Source organism: Prinia subflava, chromosome 1, assembly GCF_021018805.1.
Source record: "Prinia subflava isolate CZ2003 ecotype Zambia chromosome 1, Cam_Psub_1.2, whole genome shotgun sequence".
NCBI classification, from domain to species: Eukaryota; Metazoa; Chordata; class Aves; order Passeriformes; family Cisticolidae; genus Prinia; species Prinia subflava.
The window spans coordinates 148600405-148625644 of record NC_086247.1 but is presented as its reverse complement, the minus strand read 5'-3'; the positions used below and the strand labels follow the sequence as shown (position 1 = coordinate 148625644).

Genomic DNA, 25240 nt, shown 5'->3' with positions numbered 1-25240 from the left:
ACCTCCAGCCCTTAGCCACCCACATGACACAATAAAGCCATCAGCAGGTAAATAATTTAACAAATTGAGCAGGATTTTACAAAGGTGCTTAGCTGTGCAGACAGCGCTGGTATGTGAATAAATGCACTTTCAGGAGAAAAGCTGCTCCACAGGGGACACTGTCTTGGGACTTAGGGACCAGGCTGGCCTTGCCCTGATTTATCCCAGACCTCATGGGTGATGCTGGGCTGGTCAGCCAGCAGTGGGCTTCAGAGTAAAAATCATCCCATCCTAAAATTAAAAGGAAGGTTTCTCTCCAGTACTGTCAGTGTTTAAGGGGGTGCTGGAGTTTCCTTACACTAGGCACCTATTTTTGATAACGTAGAGGAGTCCCTGCTTTTAGGCTTAGCTGCTATCTTCAAAATGGCAGCAGCACCCACTCCTCACAGATGAGCTTTGCACACTCCCATTGGTGAGCATGAGATATCCAATACTGTGATAACTGGGGCTGTGAGAATGGTAAGAAAAAAAAAAAAAACTAAAAAGGAAGAAAGGGAACTGTGATAAGCAATATGCACAGGTTTCTCCTTCTAAAAAAATAATATTTTATAGTATGTGGTGATTAAATGTGGTTGGGCTTTTTGTTGTTTTGAGTTTTCTTGATACATGCAAATTGGCATGATGCCTACAGTGTGGGAGAGCTGTTTGTTTTTACTCTTTCCTCAGTAAGATTTCAGGCTGTGAACTCTGATTTAAGTATGCAAAATCTATTGCTCCATGTGTTCATAATCTCTACTGCCACTCAGTTCATTCAGGATCCAGTCCTGTGCCTGATACCACCCACACTTCTGCCCAGCTAGGGCACTACAAAAGCTCTGAGAAAGTGAAGAGCATGGGAACCCCTCCATGCTGCTTCCAGATTCAGGAAGTTCTTTTCAAATAAATAATGTTTGAAAGGTGTGAACCTCAACACAGCAGCTGTCAAATTTCCATCTCCTTTAGAGACTGTGCAGAAACCAGAAAAAGTGAGTAAGAGCAGAATGGGAGAGCCATGTACATCATTCTTTCAAGGTCTGTGCTGTAGTCATGTCTGCCAGCAATGTAGAAGACTTGTCTCTAATCACTTAGTTGAAGACTAGTGTTTAAATATAAATACCAAAATCCTTTATGTCTGCTGGTAAGGGTTAGACATGCTTTTTTCCAAAAAAAGCTCTAAATAGTAACACTTACATGGCTTGTATTTTGGGTGGTGGAAGATGCACATACCTTGTGCAGTGCACAGAAAACAGCACAGAGTGGTGGGTCTGTTATGGTGATCTTTCTCATCCACCTTGTGAAGATCATCCTTTCTTTTATGTGGATCCAACGTAATTGCTCCCATTTAAGACTTTTTCCCCCCCATTGTTCCACTAACCAGCTGCTTCTTTCCAGGGAGGAAAGTCAGAAGAGCAGGAAAATGGCAGGAGTGTTCTAACAGGTTGAATTTTCTCCTTGTGTCCCCATCCAGGTCTCTTTGATCAGCCTGGTTGCCAACACTCTTGGATACTCCGAGATGGGTCCCATCAAATCCCTCAGGACCCTCCGCGCCCTGCGGCCGCTGAGAGCCTTGTCACGGTTTGAAGGGATGAGGGTAAGAGCACACCAAGCATCCTTCAAAGCTCAACTTTGTGTGAATCAAAGGGCCACAGGGGATTGCTGCACGTGGCTTTTGTCAGCCAAAGGAAATGAATGACAGTGCTTTGTCAAAGCAGCAAAAAAATCCCACCTCGGTCTTGGTTGTGGTTGTATCGTTACATCTTTATCCTTGGGTGGATTTAGTGGTAAACTAATCCTGCTGCCTGACCTGTCATACTACTCCTTAAAAAACAGCTTTTTGGACGAGGAAGCATCTGGATTTCAATTACCTCTCAATTATTAGGTCTATCAGGGGAACAACCGAGCTTAAGTTTGCTCCCTGTTTTGACACACATTAAAATGAGAGTGACTAGAAAGTTCTCAAGGATGTTTTCACTAATAATTAAAGCAAAAATTAGAAATGCTAAAGATAGGGAAAGCAAATGAATGAATGATTTTTTTTCCCTTTGAACAGATTGCAGTTTTAATGAGGAATATTGGGACTAACATTAAAACCGTGCAGCTTGTGCTTGTTGCTCCAGCTTGTGCATCCATCTCTTTCTTTTCTGCATTCCTTTGCCACTGTGGCTATATTCCCACAGCATGCCTGTTTATTTATTAAGCCTACCTGCTAACAAGAATCAATTATTGTTTAGATAAGCACTTTAATTCCTCACACCATGCATGACTTGCAGGTGGTGACAGCTGTGCTCTGTGTGAGCTGAGGTTACTGCTAACCTTGCAGATTCCATAGCAAGGTAGAGCAAATCTGTGACAAAATCCTGTGTCAAATTGTATTGATGATCCCAAATCTCTCTGCTAGGCCAAGGAAAATGCTATGTATTTCACAGTGATGTATAATCAGGGTAAAGCTTTCCTGTAGACAAAATTTTGGTCTGAGTCATCAGTGACTAAATGTGTATTTCATGCACTGATCTCCCAGCAATGAATTATTGTCATTGTAATGCTCTCACAGCAAGACACTGAAGGCTGGAGAACCTAACAACTGAGATGAGCCAGGAAATACGGTGATACAGCAGTGTAGGAAAACCCCACATCCATTCTTTTCCTCTTCTGTGGATGACCAGGTTTGGCAATATAACACTTTTTTCCAAAGATTTTGTGATTGGCTGAATCATATTATTTTTGTGGATGAAGATGAGGCAAGTTTTGTTGCAGACCGCCTCTGTGTTGGTATTAAGGCAAAAAGATTCAAAAGGCTCTGTTTATCCAGGCACCCAAACCTGAATTGTTTTGGTCACCACAATCTTTCTAGCAGTTAGGCAATGTTTTACAGGTTATTGACCAAATTAAACAAAACCAAAGTGCAAAGACACAAAGTGAGCTTGCACTACTGGCAATAATTAAAGCTCTCACTCCATGAGCTTTCACTCACTCATTTGATGACTTTACTCCAAATCTCTATTAAACATTCACAGATGGAACTATTTCAGCATTCAGTATTAGCAAAAGCAGTAGTTTAACTACCAGAGTGATTTGTGCACAGATTCTCTCAAATCAGTTTAGATCTAGCTTATGAAGGCTTAGCTTTTGCTGGTGGATTTACAAGCCCACACAAAACTCTGTGTTCTAAGCTGGTGTATGATTGTTTACTCATGATTTCACGTCAGTTTAACTAAATTGGATCTGAACCTGAATATCAGTGGGGAAATGAGCCAAAAACATCAGAAAAGCATTAGCAGAATAGAGAAAAAGTAACACGAAAAACTTCTCATTTCTCTCTTAGAGTAGCGAGAGGCTGGCTTGGTGAAGATCTTAAAATGGATCAGCCCTACAAATTTCCTTCCCAACCTGCTCATTCTTACAGGCCCTTCAGTCCTTGATTCAATATCCCTTTTCTTTCCTGTTCTGTTGCTGCAGCTGAAATATATTCAGTCATTCTGAGCTGTCAGAGGTGGTGAATTAGCTTGTAAACCATGATAAAGTATAATTGAGAATACGTGCTATTGGAAAAGCAAATCATTTTAGTTTTAGTTCGTCTAACCACACTTAACAAGACTAGGGACAGTTAGACCTTTCATTATTAGGAGTTCATATGCTCCAAAATGCACAGGAAAATTGCCAGCACAGTGATGGATTAAATAATGATAATGTTGAGAAGCAAACACTGACAGTGAGAAAATAAAAATAGTTTGCTCTATTATAATGCCTCTTTCTTGAATAACTGAAACATCTCTGCAGGGCTAGAACAGGAGCAAGAAAGTTCTAATTTACTGCAGTAAGAGACTTATTTTGTCAATGTTGTGCCTGAATTTTGGAAGCAATTTTCCATGAGACAAAGGCACAGAGTAGCACTTGGGCGGCCAAGAGAACCTGTTATCATCAGACCTCAGTTTTTCCCTGACCTCAAACACTCTGGGACCTGTGCAAGTTTGACACAAGTCTCAGCAGCTCCTATGTCATGAGAGGTCTGCAAAATAAGGATGAACTGGTGTCACCCTGTCCCTTAATCCTCAGAAAAAGAGCCCAAAAAGACCAGGATCCCACCTGACAGTATTGTAGACCCAGAGGCTTTACACTCATGAGCCCAGAGTAAAGTAGCTTAGATCTGCCTCTCCCATGAGAGAGTGACATCTCTCATGTCTCCTCATTTGTTGTTTTCTCCATCAGGGAATTGTTTCAGATGTGGCACTTCCCTGCAAGGGAGGTTATTGCAGTATTTTAGAAGGATGAGGTGGATGATGAGATACCATTTAATGTGAAAGTGATACTGGGCAAAGTCATGGTGAGACTGCTACAAGATACATGCAGGAAAGAAACAGCATAATTAATGCTAGTTATCATGATTTCATGGGAATAGTTCTTGTAAAACCAATATGAGCCTTTGATTTGATTACAAATTATGCTGATGATGGTAACTGTGCTGATACAGAATTCTTGGATTTCAGAGAGGAATCTGATACCATGAGACATTGTGATGAAAATATGAGCTTTGTACCCAGACAAATAAACGCATTTTAAAATGGGTGATGGATCTCAAAAAGAAATTGTAAGCAGTGACCACGCTGTAAATTTGGTGATGAGCATCTCAGGGGGAGTGTTTGTTCACAATGAGAATTATCTTTAATCTGTACTTTAACAGCATCTGGAAGAAAATATAAAATCTTTGCTGACAGCACTCAAAACCAGTGTAAGTGAAATTACAGATAAGGGAATTATGCTGGCTGATCTGGATCACAGTGAAAAATAGATCTATTGTACAGCACACATTTTAATAAACCCACATTCATAGGGAGGAGGAATGTAGGTCACTCTGGGGGAAGTTTCTTGGAAAACAGCAGCTGAGAAGGACATAGGGATCAGGATGAATGTTCAACAGGACACAAGCTTTTGGGCAGTTCTGACAAATGAGACTGTTAGAATCCCTCAATATGCAGGGAAATAACCCAGCAAACAGTGGGAGAGTGCAGTGCTTCAACACTGGAATTCCATGGGAGTGCTGGAAAGGGGAAATTAAAAATGGGAAAGTCTCTGCAGGGAACTGTGAGTGTGATTAAAAGCCTGAAAGAACCATGATAGCTACAAGGAAGCTCTGATTTTTTAATTACCCAGAGCAATGTGCAGTGGTAACTCCCTCCCAATGAAGATGGGAATGATAGGAGAAGACATCTAAGAGCAGATGCCTCGAGTTCAACAAACTCCACCTAAAAATGCAGCAACTGTTTCCAACACTGAGGACAAAGGGCACTAGGAACAGATTATCTAATAATACATTTTTTCCTCTGTTATTTGACATCATGACACTGTAAATTAGATGTCTTTGCAAAAGCTGTGCCTGAGCTTCACTGGGAGTTACAGTCTGGGCCTGAAATCACTGCAGGCAGTCTGATGGGCTCTCTCAGAGCAAGGGGAGGATTAACTCATCATGCAAGTCTATTTCTGGATTAAAAATCTGAATCAGCTTTGGTTGAGGAGGTGGCCTGTGAGATCAGGAGAGCTGGGGACCAAACACAGGTTGTAGATTGCACCACATTGAGTTAGGGCAGAGGGTGGCTCAGTTTCTAGGCTGCCCCTAAAGAAGTCACCTGGAAGGTGGTTTCACCTGTAAAGGAAACCATCAAGTATGAAACCTTCTCTTATACATGGATATATATGTTGCATGGATATATATTCCAAAGTGCAGTAGAAATTCCTCCCTCTCCATGGCAAGGTGTGCAGCTGAACTTTTAATATGAATTTATGATAACAACCTGCCTTTATGTATCCAGGTCTTCCTCTCACTTGTCTCAGTGCAAAACAAGAATGCTTCCACCAGGGGAAATGGCATCACACTGGTGTAAGAGCAGAAGCAGAGAGGGAAGAATGAACCCCCCTGTCAATAATTCATTCAGAGAGGTGTTGCAGGATCTGCTCCAGCCTCATGTCGTGTTTTGTTATCTACAGGCCATTGAACATAACTCAGCAGAAGGAGAGGAGCAGGATGTGGGCATGGCCATCACTTGTACTGCTGAAACCTGTGTGTCTGTGTCCTGTCACTGCGAGCTGGGTTCAGCAGCACATACAACACAAATGCATGTGGTTTTGCTGGCATGGGTTAAAACTGAAGAAAAGTATTGTTGTGCAGAGAAGCAAATGAAAACTGCTTTGACAAGAGCCAAGGTTATATCCAAACAAGCCCTTGATTTGAGAATTATTTGGCATTTTGGTTAACATGGTAAATTTGGTCTAAAAGTGATGAGGTTAGAAATTGATTGGCATCCAAAACTGAGAGATAAAACTAGCAAGCAAGCAACCAAAAAAAAAAAAAAAAAAAAACAAAAAAAAAAAAAAAAAAAAAAAACTACCAAAAAAAAACCCCACACCAAAAAATCAGGGAAAAAAAAAAAAAAAAAGTCATCAGAATGGGCCTATACAGAAAAACAAAACAATTGGTCAAACAGCTTTTCCTGTGTGAAAATCAGCTTCATTCATAAATGTGCAAAATATAAATCTGAGTTTTGGAAGATCTACATAATTTCATATTGTGTGCTGTAGAGGAAGCTGCTGCTATACATGCATGAAAACCGTTTCACTCCTCCGGGTATTTTTTTTCCACAGCAATGCAAAAATGATGGAGAAGTGAATGTTATGTTATTAGCTTGTCAGAAAATTGGACACTAACACAAGAGAAAGGAAGAGCTGACATTTTCCATAATCAAATTCACCAATTGAATAAAGTTTAATTTTTATGGATCAATATCACCTTGTCTCAGTTTCAGAAATGTAGATGGAGAAGAAGAAGAGCTGAGTGGCCACCTATCAGATTTTAATCTCCAAAGCATGAGACAAGGATGGAGACAAATTCATGTTGTGGGGCTGGTGTCTGCAGCTGTCTGGGAGGCAGCACTGCCTGGGCCATGCAAAGGCAGCATCTCCAAAGGCTGCAACATGGAGAAACTTTGTTGGCATAGGAGGGGGAAAACTACATTTTGTAGTAGAGTTCTTCCCTCAGAAAATGTCTTGCATGGTGTGATTCTTGGGGTGTGCTGTGCAGGACTGGGAGTTGGGCTCAGTGACCCCTGTGGGACCCTTCCAGCTCAGGAAATTCTGTGGCTCTCTGATTCTTTAGGGTAAGGTTTGATGTGCATGGATGCCTTAACCACCCTAAATCCTGACAGTGCTCAAAGCAGCAAACGATGTGCACCTTGCCTGGTTGATGTATTACAGAACTGCATTCCAACCTGGCAGCTGTAGAGGGTCTGTAGATGGTCTGAATTTTGTTTATTTTGCTTGGTTTCAGCATGGAGTCCATTTCCAGTGCCATCGTTCACACACCTTAAAAGCTCCTTCTGCTTTTCATTTTAATGTATGATTTTATGCAGAGGTTTACAGCCCTGCTTGGGGGTTAATGGGTAGGAATTTTACAGCATGACACAGGGAAAAAAAACAAACAAAAATAATCTTTTTTGTTAAATTAAAAAGATTTTGCTCTTGTAATCTTGCATACTGATCAGATAGGGGAAGCTGGCTTAGTACAGTATGTCTCAATCTGTTATTATTTAATTAGGCAAAATTTATCACAGCTATAGTTCACAACCCACTGGCTACAGAGGCCTGAGTGGAGTCAAAGATTTCAGAAATCTTTTTTTCTTTATTTTGTACACCCCAGCCTTTCCAATTAATCACTTTGTTATTATAGTTAGACTGAAGTGTACTATCCAGAAAGATTTGAGAGGTCAAGATGACTTCTGAATTCAGAGATTCCTCTTGATAAAGCATCATCTCGTGGGTGGGATGCCAGCAGATTCTTTCTTTGATTACCAAAAGGAAATGTTTGAAGACTTTAGAGGAGCCTTGGTCTGGCTCCTTAGGGGAGGCATCAGTACTTATCCTCCTGTCACCATGTGAGGGTTCAGACTCATTAATCAAGGGTGCACAACAGCTTGTTAATGAAGTGCCTATACAAGTGCTGACATGAATTCTATTTTCCCTTTCCTGTTTCCCCCAAGGTGGTGGTCAATGCCCTTGTGGGAGCCATCCCTTCCATCATGAACGTGCTGCTCGTCTGCCTCATCTTCTGGCTCATCTTCAGCATCATGGGAGTGAACCTCTTTGCTGGGAAGTTTGGGAAGTGCATTAATAAGACAGAAGGAGATATGCCTTTGGACTCTAAAATCATTAACAACATGAGTGACTGCATTCTTTACAATGTGTCGGGCACGTTTTACTGGACAAAAGTTAAAGTTAACTTTGATAATGTTGGTGCTGGGTACCTGGCTCTGCTACAAGTGGTAAGTGTGACCACCAGAAACTAATGGGGTTTTTTTGCTGGTTCTCACTGAAACCATCAGTTTAAAAGCTGAGGTTAACCTCTGGGATTTTCTGGGTTTTCCAGCCTTGACCCATCAGGTCAATGACTTTCCTCAAGTGTAAATAAATCATATTCTGCATATTAACTTGGCCTAGAAATATTATGGCAGTTTATGGTTTTAATTCGAGTTTCTGCTGCATCACTAATACAATTCTCTGGGAGGTCATTGGACTAATGAGGTGAATTAAAGACCATTTTGTCAATATTGTAATCCAGAGCAAAGTTCACTTCCAGAAGAGAGATCTGTGGTACAGGAAGGACTGTACATGCAGGCAGAGTGCACTGGCTTTCCTGAACAGCATGGGATTTCACTGTATCCTGCTGGGGAAAAATGAATTTGTAGTGCCTTCTACAAATGAAAAAACAAAATTATAGTGCCAGTTTCCCAGCTGAAGTTACTGCATAAAGCTGTAGTCTTCATTTATGGCCCTCTGCTCACCTTCCATTTTTGAGAAGGACACTGGTGCCTCTCATTCTGGTTCCTCACCTTGTGTCCACCTGCTGAAATCATGATTCAGATTGAATCTAACTATGGGTTATGGTGGGGATCAGGTCACTGACACTGCCCCCAGCCTCTCTGGGAAGGTGGCAAGAGCAAAGCAGAAAAGAGACTGCTGAGGTTCAAAGGTCATGGCAATACTTCAGCTACAAAGGCAGAAGGATACCACTTCTACAGTCTTTTACACCATCAAATATAAAATATAGATAAATGGGTACACCTCGTCCAGGCCCTGCTGCTGGACGGCTGGGTGATTTCAGACAAATTGTTTTGTGTTTGCACTCCATAGAGCCCTCACATCAAGTATTGGTTATGATGCTTATTTCCACTGCTCCTAATCTGGAGCCCAATGGTGACAGGGGCTGGAAGTGCACTTGGAGTGTTTGCTGCATTGCATTTTTTGCATGCAGAGTTAAAGAAGCTCCTTGCTACATCCTTGGACAGGGAGGTTTCTCTCTTGATATGCCTGTGACAGCATCCCTCAATTCTGGGATAAAAGATTGTGTTCTGGGAGCTCAATTCATTTGTCACATGTGGAATCCACCCTTTGCAACACAGCAGGGTGTTACTGCCTTCAGCCTCCTGCTGCCCTTCCAAAGGTCCCCATCAGATCTGACAGCCCTTCTCCTTCCCAGAAAGTGAGGTTGTTTTTCCCAGATCTGTTTTTCTCTGTCACAGATGCATGGAACAGCCCCATGAAGCAATTTTCCTTTCTCACATAAATCCTTGTTATTCTGTGTGCAGCTCCTGGTACACAAACTCTTGAGTTTCAGATCTTCTGATTGCTGTCCACTGAATTTTTTGCTTTCACACCCTCTGGGAAGCAGAAACATTGGAATGGGCACAACCACTTTTGATTCTTTCCATGACATAAACTTGCTGAGAGTGAGAGCTTTTATCTGTTGCACATAATTATGATATTCAGCTCAGCCATACAGGGTAGATTATTTCACTTTGAACGCCTTTAATTAGATTTTCTCTTCTATATAGTGTTTTCTTTGTCTTTCATTTAAACATCCCATGTAGATGAGCAAGAATTTCCAGGTTTAAAATATTGTGCCTTACCTGAAATTTCTTAATTCCTCTGATTACGGAAAATTGCCTACTTTTGGGGGGGAAAAACTCCATCAGAGAGGTAGCTATTCCTTCACAATTTCTTTTATAAGAATCAAGCTTTAGTTTTCTGAAAATCTTTAGCATTTTTTAAGTTGGCATTTCCTAAGGAATATCCTGAAGCAGTCTTTTCTGGTTACTTCTGTTGGGAACAGTGGTGGTAGAAGAAACACAACTGGTTGTAAGGTGGATCTCAGGACACATTTGAAGAGAACGGGCTAATACTACTTTTTTCCAGTTGAAAATGGATTTGATGACCCTGAAGGTTTCTCTCACACATGTGATCCTGTATTGGGTAGGAGAGAAGTAGATTTTCCAGTTGCAAAAGTCCAAAAGAAGTGTTATAAACCTAGGCCTTGTCAGGCTGAACAAACTGATTTCAGCAGGAAACAAGCTCAACTTCTTTGGCAGGTGGTAGCTCCTTCTTCAGAGGAAGAGCAGGAGCCAGTTTCCATTAGGGGATTGATTTTGGCTTTGATCCTGCACCTGGAGCTCTTATGTCTGCTGCTGACCACAGGCAATGAAGTGAAAAGGTGACACACACAGAGAAGGGGCCCAAACATCTGTATCTCCCTTGTCAGGAGTGCCAGCTACAGGTGCCCCTTGCCAAATATTCTCCATGAGGGGTCACATTTCACCAGCAAACCCCCGTGGGAAGTGCAGGGACTCAGCTGAGCTCTCCTGGAGGGACAGACACCTCTGTGCATCCCTGTGCACAGCAGGGCAGGGAGGAGATAAACATTTGGGCTACAACCCGCCGGGATCCGGAACATGAGCGTTCAAGTGCGACCTGTCTTTTGACTGCTGACATTTTCAGCTGCCACAGCACAAATCTAAACAGCTCTGAAGCTCCTCTGGAATGCCTGAATGTCTGCAGATCCAAATGGAAATGTGTGAAACAAATCTGCTTGATGTTCTGTCTTCTCTGTCAGCATATTTGAAAAAAATAGAAGTTGCTACCTCAGAAACTTTGGGACATATTTCTATCCGGAGTCAAGCTTTCTGAAAATGCAGTTGAGAACTGTATGAAGTTTGCCCCAAATATCTTCTGCTCTTTTCCTATCTTGATGGGGATCTGTTGGGTTGTCCTGAAGATGCCACTTTGAGTAAATGAATCTGAGAAAACATTCATGTGAAGTCAAGTGTCAAGCTCCTCCAACTAACAAACACGCTGCCCCAAAACAGGTTCATAAAATAACAGAGGTAACTGATCTGCTCACTCTAAAAGGAAAAGGAATGTCTTATTCATGGGGAGGGAAAGATCTTTGTCATCACAACTCTTTGACTTGCAAGAAGGATGATTCACTTTCCTGGTGATTTAACACTCCTAAAACCCTAATCTAACAGGAAAAAGGTCTTGCTACAACCCAGTGCTCCAGTAATAGTTTTTCTGTATTCCAAATTTCCTTAAAGTATCACAGCACCTATGTTCTGTAAATCTGTATTTGAGCTGATTAAAGAAATACCTTAAATTTCCAGCAGCAGTTTTGCATTTCCCTTGTGTAATCCCACCCTTCCACCCTGTGATCACCTCCACATATTTTTTTGCAATATATTTTGAAATTTCACCCATCTATTGAAGAACAGCCAGGAGATAAGTGGTCTTTCATGCAGCATCTGTCTTGTTTGGAAAAGTTCTTCTTAGACAGAACAGACTTAGATTGACTATATGCTACTTATCTTTGAATATGTCCTATTAACTCTGTCACTTTGGGACTGCAGATAAGGAATGGGGAGATAACAGAAGCACTCCTAGACCAGCAAGCAGGAGCTGCAGAGTTAAAGCAATCCCTCGTGCCAGGGCTGAAGTCCTGACTGAGCCCATAAATCAGACACAAAATGGTTGTGAGGCAGCGTTGTGTGTCTAAAGTTACTGCGTTACACAATCCCTTGCACTTCTGTAAACTGCAATGCCTGATTTTACTGTCACTGTGGATGCAAAATGTGCAAAAAAGTCTCTGGTTTAGCGTTCAGAAATTTCTCTCATCAACAGGAATGCCCAAAGAAATATTTCAGCTATGTGAAGGGCAGTGTTTCAGCCATGAAAAGCAGACATTTTTATTGAAAAATTTCCTTTCCTAGGATAAAAAAATGAGAGGAAAAGGAAAAGAAAAAGGAAAAGGAAAAGAAAAAGAAAAAGAAAAAAAGAAAAAGAAAAAGAAAAAGAAAAAGAAAAAGAAAAAGAAAAAGAAAAAGAAAAAGAAAAAGAAAAAGAAAAAGAAGAGAGAAAAAGAAGAGAGAAAAAGAAGAGAGAAAAAGAAGAGAGAAAAAGAGAAAAAGATCCCAAAGGCTTACAGATTTAAAAACTTGCTTTACTTCAGGGCACCATTTGGTTTGAGGGCAGCCAGTGCCATCCCACCTATCCTCCTCCCCACTAGCTTTCTGCATTGCAGCCCTAACCACCAGTGAAATAATGAAATGTAATCCCATCCCAGGGTGAGTTTATTGCTAGATAATCTCATCACATGACAGTTTCAGTAGAAAATGGTGTTTCTCTGGATAGCTTCCAGGCAGGATAATATCACAAACACTCCTATGAAGATTTTGTCACTTCCTTATCCAGAGTGTAAGTGGTTACTAATTCCAGATAAATAATTTCTTTTCTCAGTGTTATATTTCTTTCATTCTCAGTATCTTTTACCCTCTGCAGCTGAAGTGTCCAGGGAAGCTTTCCAGATGTCCCACAGATATTTAATTCTCTTGCTTCTTGACGACTGGGGGAAAGAGAAAATCACAACACTTCATTCTGTTAATATTTATTTTTGTCAGATCACTTCATCATCCTTTATCACTTCAAACCACTGTGCCTTGCAGGAGAGTCAGTCATGTCTGTGGTACACACTGAGGGATAAAATAGCTGCTCAAGAGAAAAGATTTCCTCCCAAGTGGGAGAAAAGTGCAGGCTAAGATCATATCATTTTGTGCCACAGGGAAACGATTTCTTGTTTCAGCCTGACCACCCTTCCTGAACAGCACTTTGAGCTGAAAGCTTTAATGGCACCAGAAAGTCTTGTATCAACTTAGAAAAAGAACAGCAAAAAAGGAAAATATTAGAATATTTAAGGAATATCAGCATGACAGGTTCAAATAATTATTTGTTTTGATAAAACTGCTGATCATTTCTATAGATACTTTTCATCTTAAGTGATTTTTAACACACAGCACTATGGAAGAGATTTTCCAAGGGGGTCTGATTTGGGGGAGTGGGTTAATCTCCCAAATCTTATCTACTGCTCTTTCAAGCAGTAGATAAGAATAGGTGCAACCTTTCAAACACTACTTTATATATACTTTTATGTAAAATATCATTGATCTCTTGTAAATTTTCCTTTGACTCAGTAGCATTCAGAAGGAATTGGGAAGGCAGCATTTACCTCCAGGACTTAATACAATAATACAGAGTTCTAAAACCACTGAATGCACCCACCTGGGCCCAACTGCCTGGGTTTCTCTTGGTAACCTCTGGCCAAATTTCTACTAGCATTATCTGGAATTGTGTGCCTACACAATAGTGCAAAATTCAACTTAAGTGTCAGTAGGATGTAAAAAAAAAATTGGGTGTGGGTCCTACATGCATACCAGTGTGAATCTGATGAAATGAATAAATCTGAAAAGGCCTCATTATCTGCTCACACTGACTTAGGTCAGGGTAAGTCTAAATAGGTCAGAAGTCAAATGAGAAACAACTCCAGAGAACCAAATAAAGGCAGTGGGGCTTAGGCCAGAGTCAGGCCTAATGCCAGGTGTGATTGGCATCAGGCTGTGCCTAATAAGAAGCATATACTGAAATCAAAGAGTTGTGTGTTTGTTACAGAACAGCAAAAAATCACTTCCCTGTGCTTCTCCTAGGAGTGCTGTCACTGCCTTTCTGCACTGAACATTCCAATAAGAGACACACTGACTTCTGTGGAATCTTTTCCTCTTTAAACCATTATAAAACAAAAAGTATTGAAAATACTGACTTCATAAAGTTTAATGAAAAGAAAATCTGAATCAGTAAAGCAGATTGAGGCTCACAGCAGGTGTTGATTGTCTTTGCTTCTTTCAAGTCAGCTGTGATTTATGCAACTCCCTGGTCTTTAATATTGTTGTGATTTGCCCTGGTTTAGAAAAGGGCAGAATCCAAGCTTCAGCAGGATGTGGATGGGCTCCATCTCACCTGGTGAAAGGCTTGTGCAAGACAGCGTTCCTTAATGTCATGTGTAGCCATATCTCTTCATTACTTGAAGTTTTTAAGGTCAGAACTTCCAAAGATTTAATTGTTATTTTTTCTCTCCTTCTTAAAATTTCTTCTAAAAACCTCTTTTTTTATCCCTGCAAGTGCAGAAAATCAAAAAACAGAAATGAGAAAATCCAGGAGAAAACCATTCTGGAATGAATTTAAATGTCTCAATGAGCATAAACTCAAGGATTCATGATAGATTGCAAGGCAGGCAATATATTAATACATGCTCAACATTGCATTTTGAAAGTTCATCATAGAGATGATATTTCAGGGTGTACTTGTTTAATATGCTTATGTCTTATGTGGGATTTTTTTTTCAGGCCACATTTAAAGGCTGGATGGATATTATGTATGCAGCAGTGGATTCAAGAGAGGTAAGCTTCTGCAAGGAAATTAATAATTTCCGTTTCCATTGCCTTTTGCAGCACTGATGATGCTCAACAGCAAGCACAACAAAATAAAATACGTGCAGGGTGCCAGTCCCTGTCTTATTCTGGTTGGAACAGCTGCAGACCCTCATTGTCTGTGGCTGTACTGAAGCATGATGACCCTGAAATTAAAGTAAATGTGGCCCTTACTCCTACACAACTGATTTATCTATTCCTACTGCGGAACTCCCAGCATACAGAGGCACCTCAAGAATGAGACTGAGTCTACCAATGACCTAAGTTGTTCTCTATATTTCTTCCCCTCTCCCTGTTTACTGCCCTATTTTCCAACTTCCAATGATAACATGTCTTTAGAAGTGCTGGGTTTAAGTTGAATAGCCCTGTGAGACAAATATTTAACCCTCCCTATACCTTCACTTTGAGCAAGTGTCTTTTCTGCAGCCAGCAGCTCCACTAGAGGAGTGTGGAGAAGCTTCTGGCACACAAAGAGGGCAGTGTGAACTTCCAGCTCTGACTTGAGATGTGCTGGTGACAGCTCAGTTCCTACCTGCATCCTGTTCAGCTTTCAGGTTTCTGTAAAAACAAACAAGCAAAAAAAGCATTTCCCTTGCTACACCATGTGTGGTTTGTTTCTCTTTTTATTGAAAGTTCTATAGTATTCTTTTCCTCTTTTAATTTCATTAGAGAAAGAAGTTTATAGTTGCTGTTAATTTTTGAGGCAGCTGTCTGGTACTAGGAATTTGACAGGATGAATTTAGGGCAAAAGTCAAGGCCTAAGGGGAGGAATAAGGGGTGGAAAGACTCCATGGCACCACTGGAGCAGAGAAGTACCTTTGCATAGCTTTCTTGGTTTGAAAAAGACAAATGTGTGCTAGGGAAGGCAGGAGCCTCCACTGAAATGGAGAATGTAAACCACCTCCCTCCAAATGATTATAATTTTGAAATTAAGGGACTCTCAGGCAAAGATATGGGAATAGAATAACAGTTCTTTACTAGGAAAATTAAAATAAAAATGCAGTAGTACAAAAAAACCTCTGACAGAGTCAGAACACAACCTGACACCCTGTTGGTCAGGGTGTTGGTAGCAGTCCAATCAAATGGTGGCTTCAGTCCTCCTGCAGTGACAGATGTGGCTCTGTTGGAGCAGAGATGATCCTGTAGAAGGGTGCAGTTTCCTCTGAAGGTCCAGTGGTGCTGGGATGGGTCTGCTCTTCCTCTGGGAATGCAGTGCACACAGGCTGTGCTGGGCTCTGAATGCCAGGGTTTATCCAGGTGGGAATGCAGTGCACACAGGCTGTGCTGGGCTCTGAATGCCAGGGTTTATCCAGGTGGGAATGCAGTGCACACAGGCTGTGCTGGGCTCTGAATCCCAGGGTTTATCCAGGTGGGAATGCAGTGCACACAGGCTGTGCTGGGCTCTGAATGCCAGGGTTTATCCAGGTGGGAATGCTGGGCTCCTCCCCTGGGTGCAGCATCTCCCATGGATGATGGAATTGGATCAGCCCTGCAGTGAGCCTGGATGGCCCATGGACAGCAGAGATCCCCTGGAGGGAGGATGGGTCCTGGAAGGGATAAAGAACACCCACAGCTGGGTTTGACAGCTGGGCCATTAACAGAATATATCCCCCAGAGTTATGAGGAATGGAAGAGATAAAGAACACTGCCCCACCTGGGTTTAACAGTTGGTGATAGAACACATACTCTTGGTTACATCTTGCACTGCAGCCTAAGACACTAGCACAGCTCATGATGGTGATTTATTCTGGGGGTACACGTGCACAGGTATCCTCCCTCCTGCTGAATGAAACTCATGGATTACCCACAAGAAAATATGGCATTTAGGGAATGCACCTTGTTTAGATACCAGGAGCTGAGGGGGCAAATCTGAGCACTGTTGCCAAACATGGCAGAGGTGACTTGAGGTTATCAGACTGTGTTCCTCAGTTCTTCAGCAATAAACCTTATTCCATCCCACCCCTCATTAAAAAAAAAAAAATGTACTTAAAAATACAATGTTTTTCAGTGGGATTCAATTATGCTGCAGTCATACTTCTGTTTTATTGTAAGTACCATTAGTTCATATAGGCATTAGGATAATCAGAAAACTGATTGTTTTCCCACCAGAAAATTGATTGTTTTCCCATTCTGGGTTCAGACTGAGAGCATTTTGTTGGGATTATCCAGGAGTTGCACTTTCTGGAGCAGTGTGATTGCTGTGACAGTGTTGTGAAGTGTTGCTGAAGTGTCTGTGGCATTGCAGATGCCAGTGGTAAACTTCAGGGGAGAGCTGACTGCTCACAGGAGTTACAGTACTTTTCTCATGTTTCATAACTTTTATTTCCAATAGACAACTTTGTTTTGACTGCATCAATATTTTGATGTGTGCAGAGGTGATGTCATTTTCACACTTTCCCCTTTCTCTTGGCAGTGCGAGGAGCAGCCTGAATGGGAATGCAATTTATACATGTACCTTTATTTTGTGATTTTCATCATCTTCGGGTCTTTCTTCACATTGAACCTCTTCATCGGTGTCATCATTGACAATTTTAACCAACAAAAGAAAAAGATAAGTAGTGCATGTGCTACCCATCATCTTGTGACTGCTGCAGGGACCAAGGCCAGGAACAGATTTATCAGTGATGACTTTGCCACAGCAGCCTTGAGATCAGCAGTGGCAGAGCATCTGCAGAAACCACCTGGCAGGACTTCTACAAAAGCACATCCCTAGTGTCCCTAGAGCATGAGAGTCCTGAGAAAATAGGGTGGAGGATTCCCCACAAAATGCAGCAAAGCAGCTCAGGCAGAGGGGATCTCTGGCACAAAATTTGACACAGGGACATGGACTGGCCTGGTGTCCTCTGTGCACTGTCCCTAAAGCAGTCCAACCTGATGAAAGCTACATTAAAAGGGAAGTGAAATAGATGAGGATTCCTTGAACTTTGGAAGGGGGCAGAGGTGAGCTCTCTTCATCAAAAGTAATAGTGTTGTTCTCACCTTATACTTAGGTGGCCAGGACATCTTCATGACAGAAGAACAGAAAAAATATTATAATGCAATGAAAAAGCTGGGATCTAAGAAACCTCAAAAGCCAATCCCAAGGCCACTGGTAAGAATGGCATAATTCAGCTTTGTGTAATAGCTAAATGTTTATTTACTAGAATAAGCACCATTCAACTCTCCAGAGTAGGAAAGTTTATTGCTCCCAGATGAAAGGCACTTATAATTATAGGTTTTGATTTTGGATGGTATTTGCAAGTCCAGTACAAAATTGCCTCTGTTCTGCAGCATTGACTAACATTGCAATTTACATGTGCCATTTACATATGCCAGGGGCCACCTGCCTGCACTGAATAAATTCATGGCCACACTCCAGTGTCTTGTTTACAGTAGTTTCAAAAAGCATTAGGAGCAAATGGGTTTGAAAACTCCATCAAAAAAAATTCATCATTACTTTTAAATTTATGAAGTTCCAATCAGATGCAATATATTGTCTGCTTTCCTTTACTTTCTGATCAATCAGGACAAAGTTACATCATTTTTACATGTCTCTAATTTCCCAACTAAACTTTATCCTTTCCCCCAGAACAAGTACCAAGGTTTTATTTTCGATGTCGTCTCAAAACAAGCCTTCGATGTCTCCATCATGATTCTCATCTGCCTTAACATGGTTACCATGATGGTGGAAACAGATGACCAAAGTCAAGAAAAAGTGAACATCCTCCACAAAATCAACATGCTTTTTGTTGCCATCTTCACCGGGGAGTGCATCTTCAAAATGCTGGCTCTGCGACACTACTACTTCACCAACGGCTGGAACATTTTTGACTTTGTGGTTGTGATTCTGTCCATCGTAGGTATGTGACCCTGGATTTTCACCCAGACTCCAATGTTAGAAAGGCAGATGTAAAATTAATTGGCAAACTTGAAGGGTTTTTGCAGTGATATATGCTTTCAACCCAGAGAATTGAATCCTAAATTTTAATATGTAATTATAACTAACAGCACTGCCACCTACAACTAACATAACCACCAAAAACTGGTTTGATCAGCATAATTAAGTTTATTAAACTCTACACTTAATGGTTCATGGTGATAAAACATGAACTGGCCACCACATACACTTAATACCAGTTCTGCGTAACAGCCAATGACAGAGAAGTAAAAAAGCCACATGAAAGTGGCACATCTGGATTGCTATTGCTTTGCTATTTGCTTTTTATTACAAAAGTTTGAAATAGTCCTCCAGGGCAGTGCAGTAAGTCTGACTTTTCTAGTCCTTGTCACTAGAGCTCTGCACCCTCAAATAGCCAAGGGATGAAACAGAAAGCCATAATTTTATTGTTAGCTTGTGCCATTACTGTTCTGCAGCCCCAAACAGAGATGTATTTAGATACTTAGGAAGTGCAGGTCAAATGAATCCAAAATCCTACCAGAGGAATTTTCACTAAGTTTGAAGTAGCAGCAACTGGAAGATGATCAACTGACCCAAAGCTCCTTTTGATGAGCAAAAGGAACTCAGAAATTCAACTCTTCTGGAAAAAAAGTTTCCATTTTGAGGGAGGGAATAGGTGGATGAAAAGTGTCATGTTAGGAAGACATCAACTGATGCTGCTGCTGCTCTGAACACCCTGTAGTGGACTGGGGAAGCTGCAAGATTCCAGTGCAAATCTCTGGTGCTCAGAGACCCACCTGCACTTTGGGGACATTGAACAGCCTGGATTTCACAGGTTTGGGCCACCCAGGGGACGTCACTGCCTCACAGCTGTCACCAGAACCTTGAGGTCAGATGCTCTGGATATGCCCATAGCACACAGTTTTAACCAGAGCTGTCATGCTGCTCACAGAGCTGTCCCATGATCAGCCAGATTGTTTCAGTGTCAGAGGCCATGGGCCATGCCATTGAGTCCTTCTCCTGTGGGAGACAGGAGCTCAGCACGGCTCAGTGCAGCCAGGGACTTGGCATTAGACTGTCTGGGCCAAGTGCTCTTCTCCTGCAGGAAGAGTTTAGTACAGGGGTGCAAGCACATTTCCTTGCTAGCACAGCCTGAGCCCTTAATTCCCTCCCAGTCCATCAGGGAAATTGGAAAAATTTATAATCAAACAACCAACCAAGTGGATACACAGTAGAAACCTGCACTGTTCTGATGGTAGCTCAAAAAAAACCAGGCCCAGCACACCAGCATTTCTGACTCATTGTTTTACAGACAAAAATGTTGTCATATCAGACAACTTCAGACATCTGAAGCAAGACAAATTTCCAGGTGCCTGCATTCCAGGCCAAAAGCTGCAGTTATCTGTGGCTTGACTTGATCATGGTTTCTCATTACCAACAGAAAAGCTTTCTCTTAATAAAACTGCCACTACCATTCTTTGCTTACACTCTCACAAGTTCTTATGGATTAAATGGGCATGAAAAAGCAACAATGCCTTTCCTCGTATTGTGAGCCTTCCAATCTGGGCAATTTTCCATTTATTTTCTCAGTAATCCTGACTGATTGCTTTAAAAGGAAAGCCTGGGATTATTTCCCATGTACTAACTTACTGTCTGTCTCTTTTCTTTTCAAGGCACCGTACTTTCTGACATCATCCAGAAATATTTCTTCTCTCCCACACTCTTCAGAGTCATTCGTTTGGCTCGGATTGGCCGGATCCTGAGACTCATCCGGGGAGCCAAAGGAATTCGAACTCTGCTCTTTGCCTTAATGATGTCCCTACCTGCTCTGTTCAACATTGGCCTCTTGCTGTTTCTGGTCATGTTCATTTATGCCATTTTTGGCATGGCTAACTTTGCCTATGTGAAGAAAGAGCATGGCATTGACGATATGTTCAACTTCCAAACCTTTGCTAACAGCATGCTCTGTCTCTTCCAAATCACCACGTCAGCTGGCTGGGATGGTCTTCTCAACCCTATTTTAAACACTGGGCCACCATACTGTGACCCAAACCTTCCCAATGCAAATGGTTCAAAGGGAGACTGCGGGAGCCCTGCCGTAGGGATTTTATTCTTTGTTACGTACATCATTATATCATTTCTCATTGTTGTAAACATGTATATAGCCATTATTTTAGAGAACTTCAGTGTAGCCACTGAGGAAAGTACAGAGCCTCTAAGCGAGGATGATTTTGATATGTTCTATGAAATCTGGGAGAAGTTTGACCCCGAAGCCACTCAGTTTATTGAGTATTCTGCACTTTCAGACTTTGCAGACGCGCTGTCAGAACCTTTGCGCATAGCGAAACCGAACAAAATCAAACTCATAGCCATGGACCTGCCCATGGTCAGCGGAGACAGGATCCATTGCTTGGATATTTTGTTTGCTTTTACAAAAAGGGTGCTAGGAGAATCCGGAGAGATGGATGCCCTCAAAATACAGATGGAAGAGAAGTTCATGGCGGCGAACCCCTCCAAGATCTCCTACGAGCCGATCACGACGACTCTCAGGCGGAAACAAGAAGAGGTCTCCGCCATCGTCATCCAGAGGGCCTACAGGAGACATTTGTTCCGGCGCTCCATGAAGCAGGCATCCTACTTGTACCGGCACAGAACTTTGGAAAGCAGCGTCCTGGAGGACGATGCGCCCGAGAAGGAGGGCCTCATCGCCTTCATGATGAACGAAAACTACGGCAGGCCAATAGACAAATCAGAAACTCTGTCCTCCACCTCCTTCCCGCCGTCCTACGACAGCGTCACCAGAGGCACGAGTGAAAACCTCCAGCTGAAGATAACGGACCTGAGCAAAAGCGATGAGGCCATAGATTGTCTTCTCTCGCCCGACAAGGATAAAGAATCAATTGTTTAAATGTTTGTTTAGAATGCTTTAAAACATTGTTTACAGAATGTAATGCTGTAACTACACAACGATTGAAGCAGCCTTCTTATTAAAAATTAGTTGCAAAAGAAACAGTGGAGTTTTTACCCTTAACTACAGGAGTCTAATAAGTCATATAACATTTGACCCTGCTCTTTTTGACTTGGCTCAATATTTATATTTATATATGCACAGGAAGATTCTCTGCAGGGTCATAGCTGTTATATCAATGGTGTGAATAAGAATAGGCTAGACTGTAAAACAGTAAACACAGTGTATATCTATCCACAGATAAAGCCTGGCTGTATACATTCATTTAAGGTCTTACTCATATTAGTGTGTTTACTTATGGCGATGTATGACCTTGCATTCTAAAAAGAAAAAAAAAAATCACAGCTGCTGTAGCAAAATGTAACACTTACTGTATATGTTGTGAATGGTCTTTCATAAATTTATTATATTTGATATTTTTTTACTTAAAAAAAAAAGTCTCTTTTTCCATGGAGATAAATGGTCCTTACACTCTTCATGATGAACTCTGAGTCAAGGTAATAAGAACTTGCGGGATCCCCATCTCTTGAAGAGGAAAGTTGTTGCAAATTGAAGTATCAAATTAGCAACATTTAAACTGTTGATTACACTAAGCACTCCCTCTTGGGACTTGCAACTGCACATCAGCAGAAACACACACAAAAAAATACCCCAAAAAACAGAGAAGCAAACGATGTCAAAATAATGAGAGAAATGGCTTGTTCTATCCTTCAGGAAACTAGACAATAATGGATTCTGTTTGTAAAACTGTTAATAAAAGCACTAATTTTTTAGTATGTTTCAAGAATCTGCTTTGAAATCTGCAATCAAACTCACCATAGGAGTAGTGCATCACGTTTGTGTGTAGTGGTCCAAAGCACCATCTAGGCTGGCAACGTTTCTGTTATGGTAGTGGGATAGGTTACATTTTCCCCAGGAACACTGAGCTAAGCAGCCATATTTGGAACTCTGTGCATCAATATTACTAAAAAAGAATACTAATACTACTAATAGTAATAAATCAATGCCATCTGGGCTGTGCAGAACTGTCTGCGACAGTGTGATAAAGAAGGTGGGAGGGGAATTACCTCTGGATCTGTACACAAATTTTGAGGCTTTAAATCCTTTTAACTCAAGGTTCATCTTTCATTTTCTCAGATAGCACAGATGGATTTCTGGGGAAGGACAAGAAATACAGGAACCAATTTAAAAAAAATCTACTAGATAATAGCTATATCCTCCTTCCTGTAGGCAAAGTATGTGTCCTTCAGCTTCAGGCCAAAGAAATGACAATGGGGTGAAAGGTGGATGTGTGGCTGTAGAAAAGTATTAGAGGTTTTTAAGTGCTAACATAGATTGTTATTTATTATCTTTCAGCCTCTATAGAATGTGAGAAATTATTTATGGAATATAGAGACATGTCCATCATTACAGACAAGTTCTTTCCTTTTCATCCTCAGACTGATTGTACTTGGGTTTGGTTGGACTTCATGGAAAATCTTGAGATTTCTGTAATGAGCCATTGCACTTTAAAGGAAGAGTAATTGCGTTTTTTCACCTTGGAGAAGCAAAGATAGCAAGAATGTATTTAAGGTGTATTGTCATTAACATTTAGTTACATCCCAGATTGTGAAGGAGTCAAAAAAACCACATGGGGTTGGCAACAAGAATTAAAGCAACATGTTACAGTCAAGTTTATCTATGGCCATTGTTATCTGTCCTCTAAACAAGTCAGAATATGTACGACAACATGTCAAAAGGATGACAATGTATCTGTGTAAATATGGGCTAATATATTCTCTCCATTCATTGAGAGGTGTCTCAGGCATTCAGTTGAGAGTGATCTATTGGTTAATTCAGAGGATTTGCCATCAGGATTCCTGGGGTCTATTCCTGATTCTTACTACATGATTTTTAGGCAAATAATTTAACCTCTCTGTGCCTCAGTTTACCCATCTGTAAAATGGGAATAATAATACTTACCTACCTCACAGGGGTGTTGTAAGACTTTCTGATTGCAAAGTGCTATAAGGGAATGAACCATACTATATAAGTATTATTATAATCATGCTCTCTTGCCCTTTTAACCCCATGTCTATGGTGTATAACATAGGGCTGTTCCTCTGGACATTTTGTTGCCTTTAAATCTTGTATGTAATTAGATTCTAACTTAAGGGGACTACTTGTCTTTCCTTGAAGTAAAAACATTCTTTATTCCTTCCCCCCTCCCTACCCCTCACCTCCCCCAGAAACTCAGAATTGCTCAAGGCTTCTCAAATTAGAGAAACTTTATACAAATTCCCTGTGTATTTATGCTGTAATGTTATTCTGACTGTACATATCACCCAGAAAGAGTATGCGATTTTTATATTTATATGCATATATATATATACACACACACACATACGTATATCTATACATATATATGTATCTTGTGAGTTTATAGAGTGGCTGACACTCAGAGGACACGACTTACTGATTAAAATGTTTTCCCCTCAACGGGATTTATCGATCATTAGCAACAAGCTGCTGCCTATAATGAAACTGTTTAATTAGAAAATAGTACATTCATTACTTGCTGAACAAGCATTTATTGGCTGACAACTAGCAAAATTATTTTCCTTTTAAAGCTTTAGGATAAAAAAAAAAAGAGGGAAAAAATACTAGGGAAAAGGAGCATTTCTCATGTGATTTCTTTTCATGTATGATAAACTGTCTGAAACCCAAGGAAAAAGCCAGCCTGCACTCAGAAGTGAGTTGATGGTTATGCTGCTTTAACAATATTTTAATTATTTGCAACATATATTAGAAAATATTCAACAGCTGTTTTTATTAAGAGTCAGGCCCAGAAATGAACAGAATATAAAGAGACAATTAGCTGGTCACTGATTTTCTTAGAGAAGAGCCCTTCCTTTAGTCATTTCACCCTTGAGTTCAATATTTTAGTGTCATTGCTGTGAGACCCTATAGTACTGATGCAATTACAAATGGTTCTTTTACCCAAAACCTCTAAAACAAACAAACAAAAAAAAGTAATGCAAAAAATCTGAAAGAGGGTCTTAACTCTAGATGTTTACAGTGCAACTTTCTAAAACTGATTTGTAAATTACTTTCAAAGACCTTTGTAACTGGAAGGTTGGTTTTCTATTGGGTTTTCTATTGTTCTGTGGCACGTTTCTTTAGAGATGAAGAGGGATGAATGGTATCTTTGTATGGTATGCAGAACTCCCCTCAAAAATGTCAAATAACCTCACTTGTAGATCTTTGTTACTGGAGATGCTGATCTGAATCGAGCCATGATACAACCTCCCAGTGCAGTGATTTAGTTTAAGACACTAACTCAACAGCTGGCCTACACTGTCTATAAGCATGGTGAGTGCTACCATTTTTTCTGTTGACTTGTTCAATAAAGGCTACCACATGAATCACTCAAGCTACAAAAAAAAAGCAAGGAAAATATCAGCCAATATCATAGGACATATTAAGCTGTTTGTACCTGGAAAAACTCAAGTTTATTATGTTTCTTTATTAAATAAATAAGGATAACAAATATTTCCTCTGCCTTTTTTTTTTTTTTACAACATTTATGTTATTGTTTCTCTGACTTTTTCTATGTATTTGTTTGGGAAATACATGGTGACTTTTGCTAGGAGGCTTGTTGATGAAACTCCCCCCAGTTCATGTTGATAAAAACCCCTTACATTGGAAAGCAACCTACAGAGCATTAAAGACTTGATCCAAATTTTCTTGAAATCAGTGGAGAATTTCTGG

The 25240-nt window shown here is 40.8% G+C and overlaps 1 protein-coding gene across 7 annotated transcripts in view; it reads left to right on the top strand.

The window, feature by feature from the left end:
• SCN5A (sodium voltage-gated channel alpha subunit 5) overlaps positions 1–25021 on the top strand; it is a 175397-nt gene extending 150376 nt beyond the window's left edge. For 6 of the 7 annotated variants that reach the window (XM_063416519.1, XM_063416492.1, XM_063416487.1 and 3 more), the window contains 7 exons: positions 1487–1609; positions 8043–8324; positions 14562–14615; positions 17059–17196; positions 17632–17736; positions 18214–18484; positions 20196–25021. In XM_063416519.1, the coding sequence (XP_063272589.1) occupies positions 1487–1609; positions 8043–8324; positions 14562–14615; positions 17059–17196; positions 17632–17736; positions 18214–18484; positions 20196–21430 (2208 nt within the window). In that variant the 3' untranslated portion in view covers positions 21431–25021. The remainder of the gene's footprint in view (positions 1–1486; positions 1610–8042; positions 8325–14561; positions 14616–17058; positions 17197–17631; positions 17737–18213; positions 18485–20195) is intronic. The other variant, XM_063416503.1, reaches the window with a different exon arrangement.
• The last annotated feature ends 219 nt before the right edge of the window (positions 25022–25240 follow it).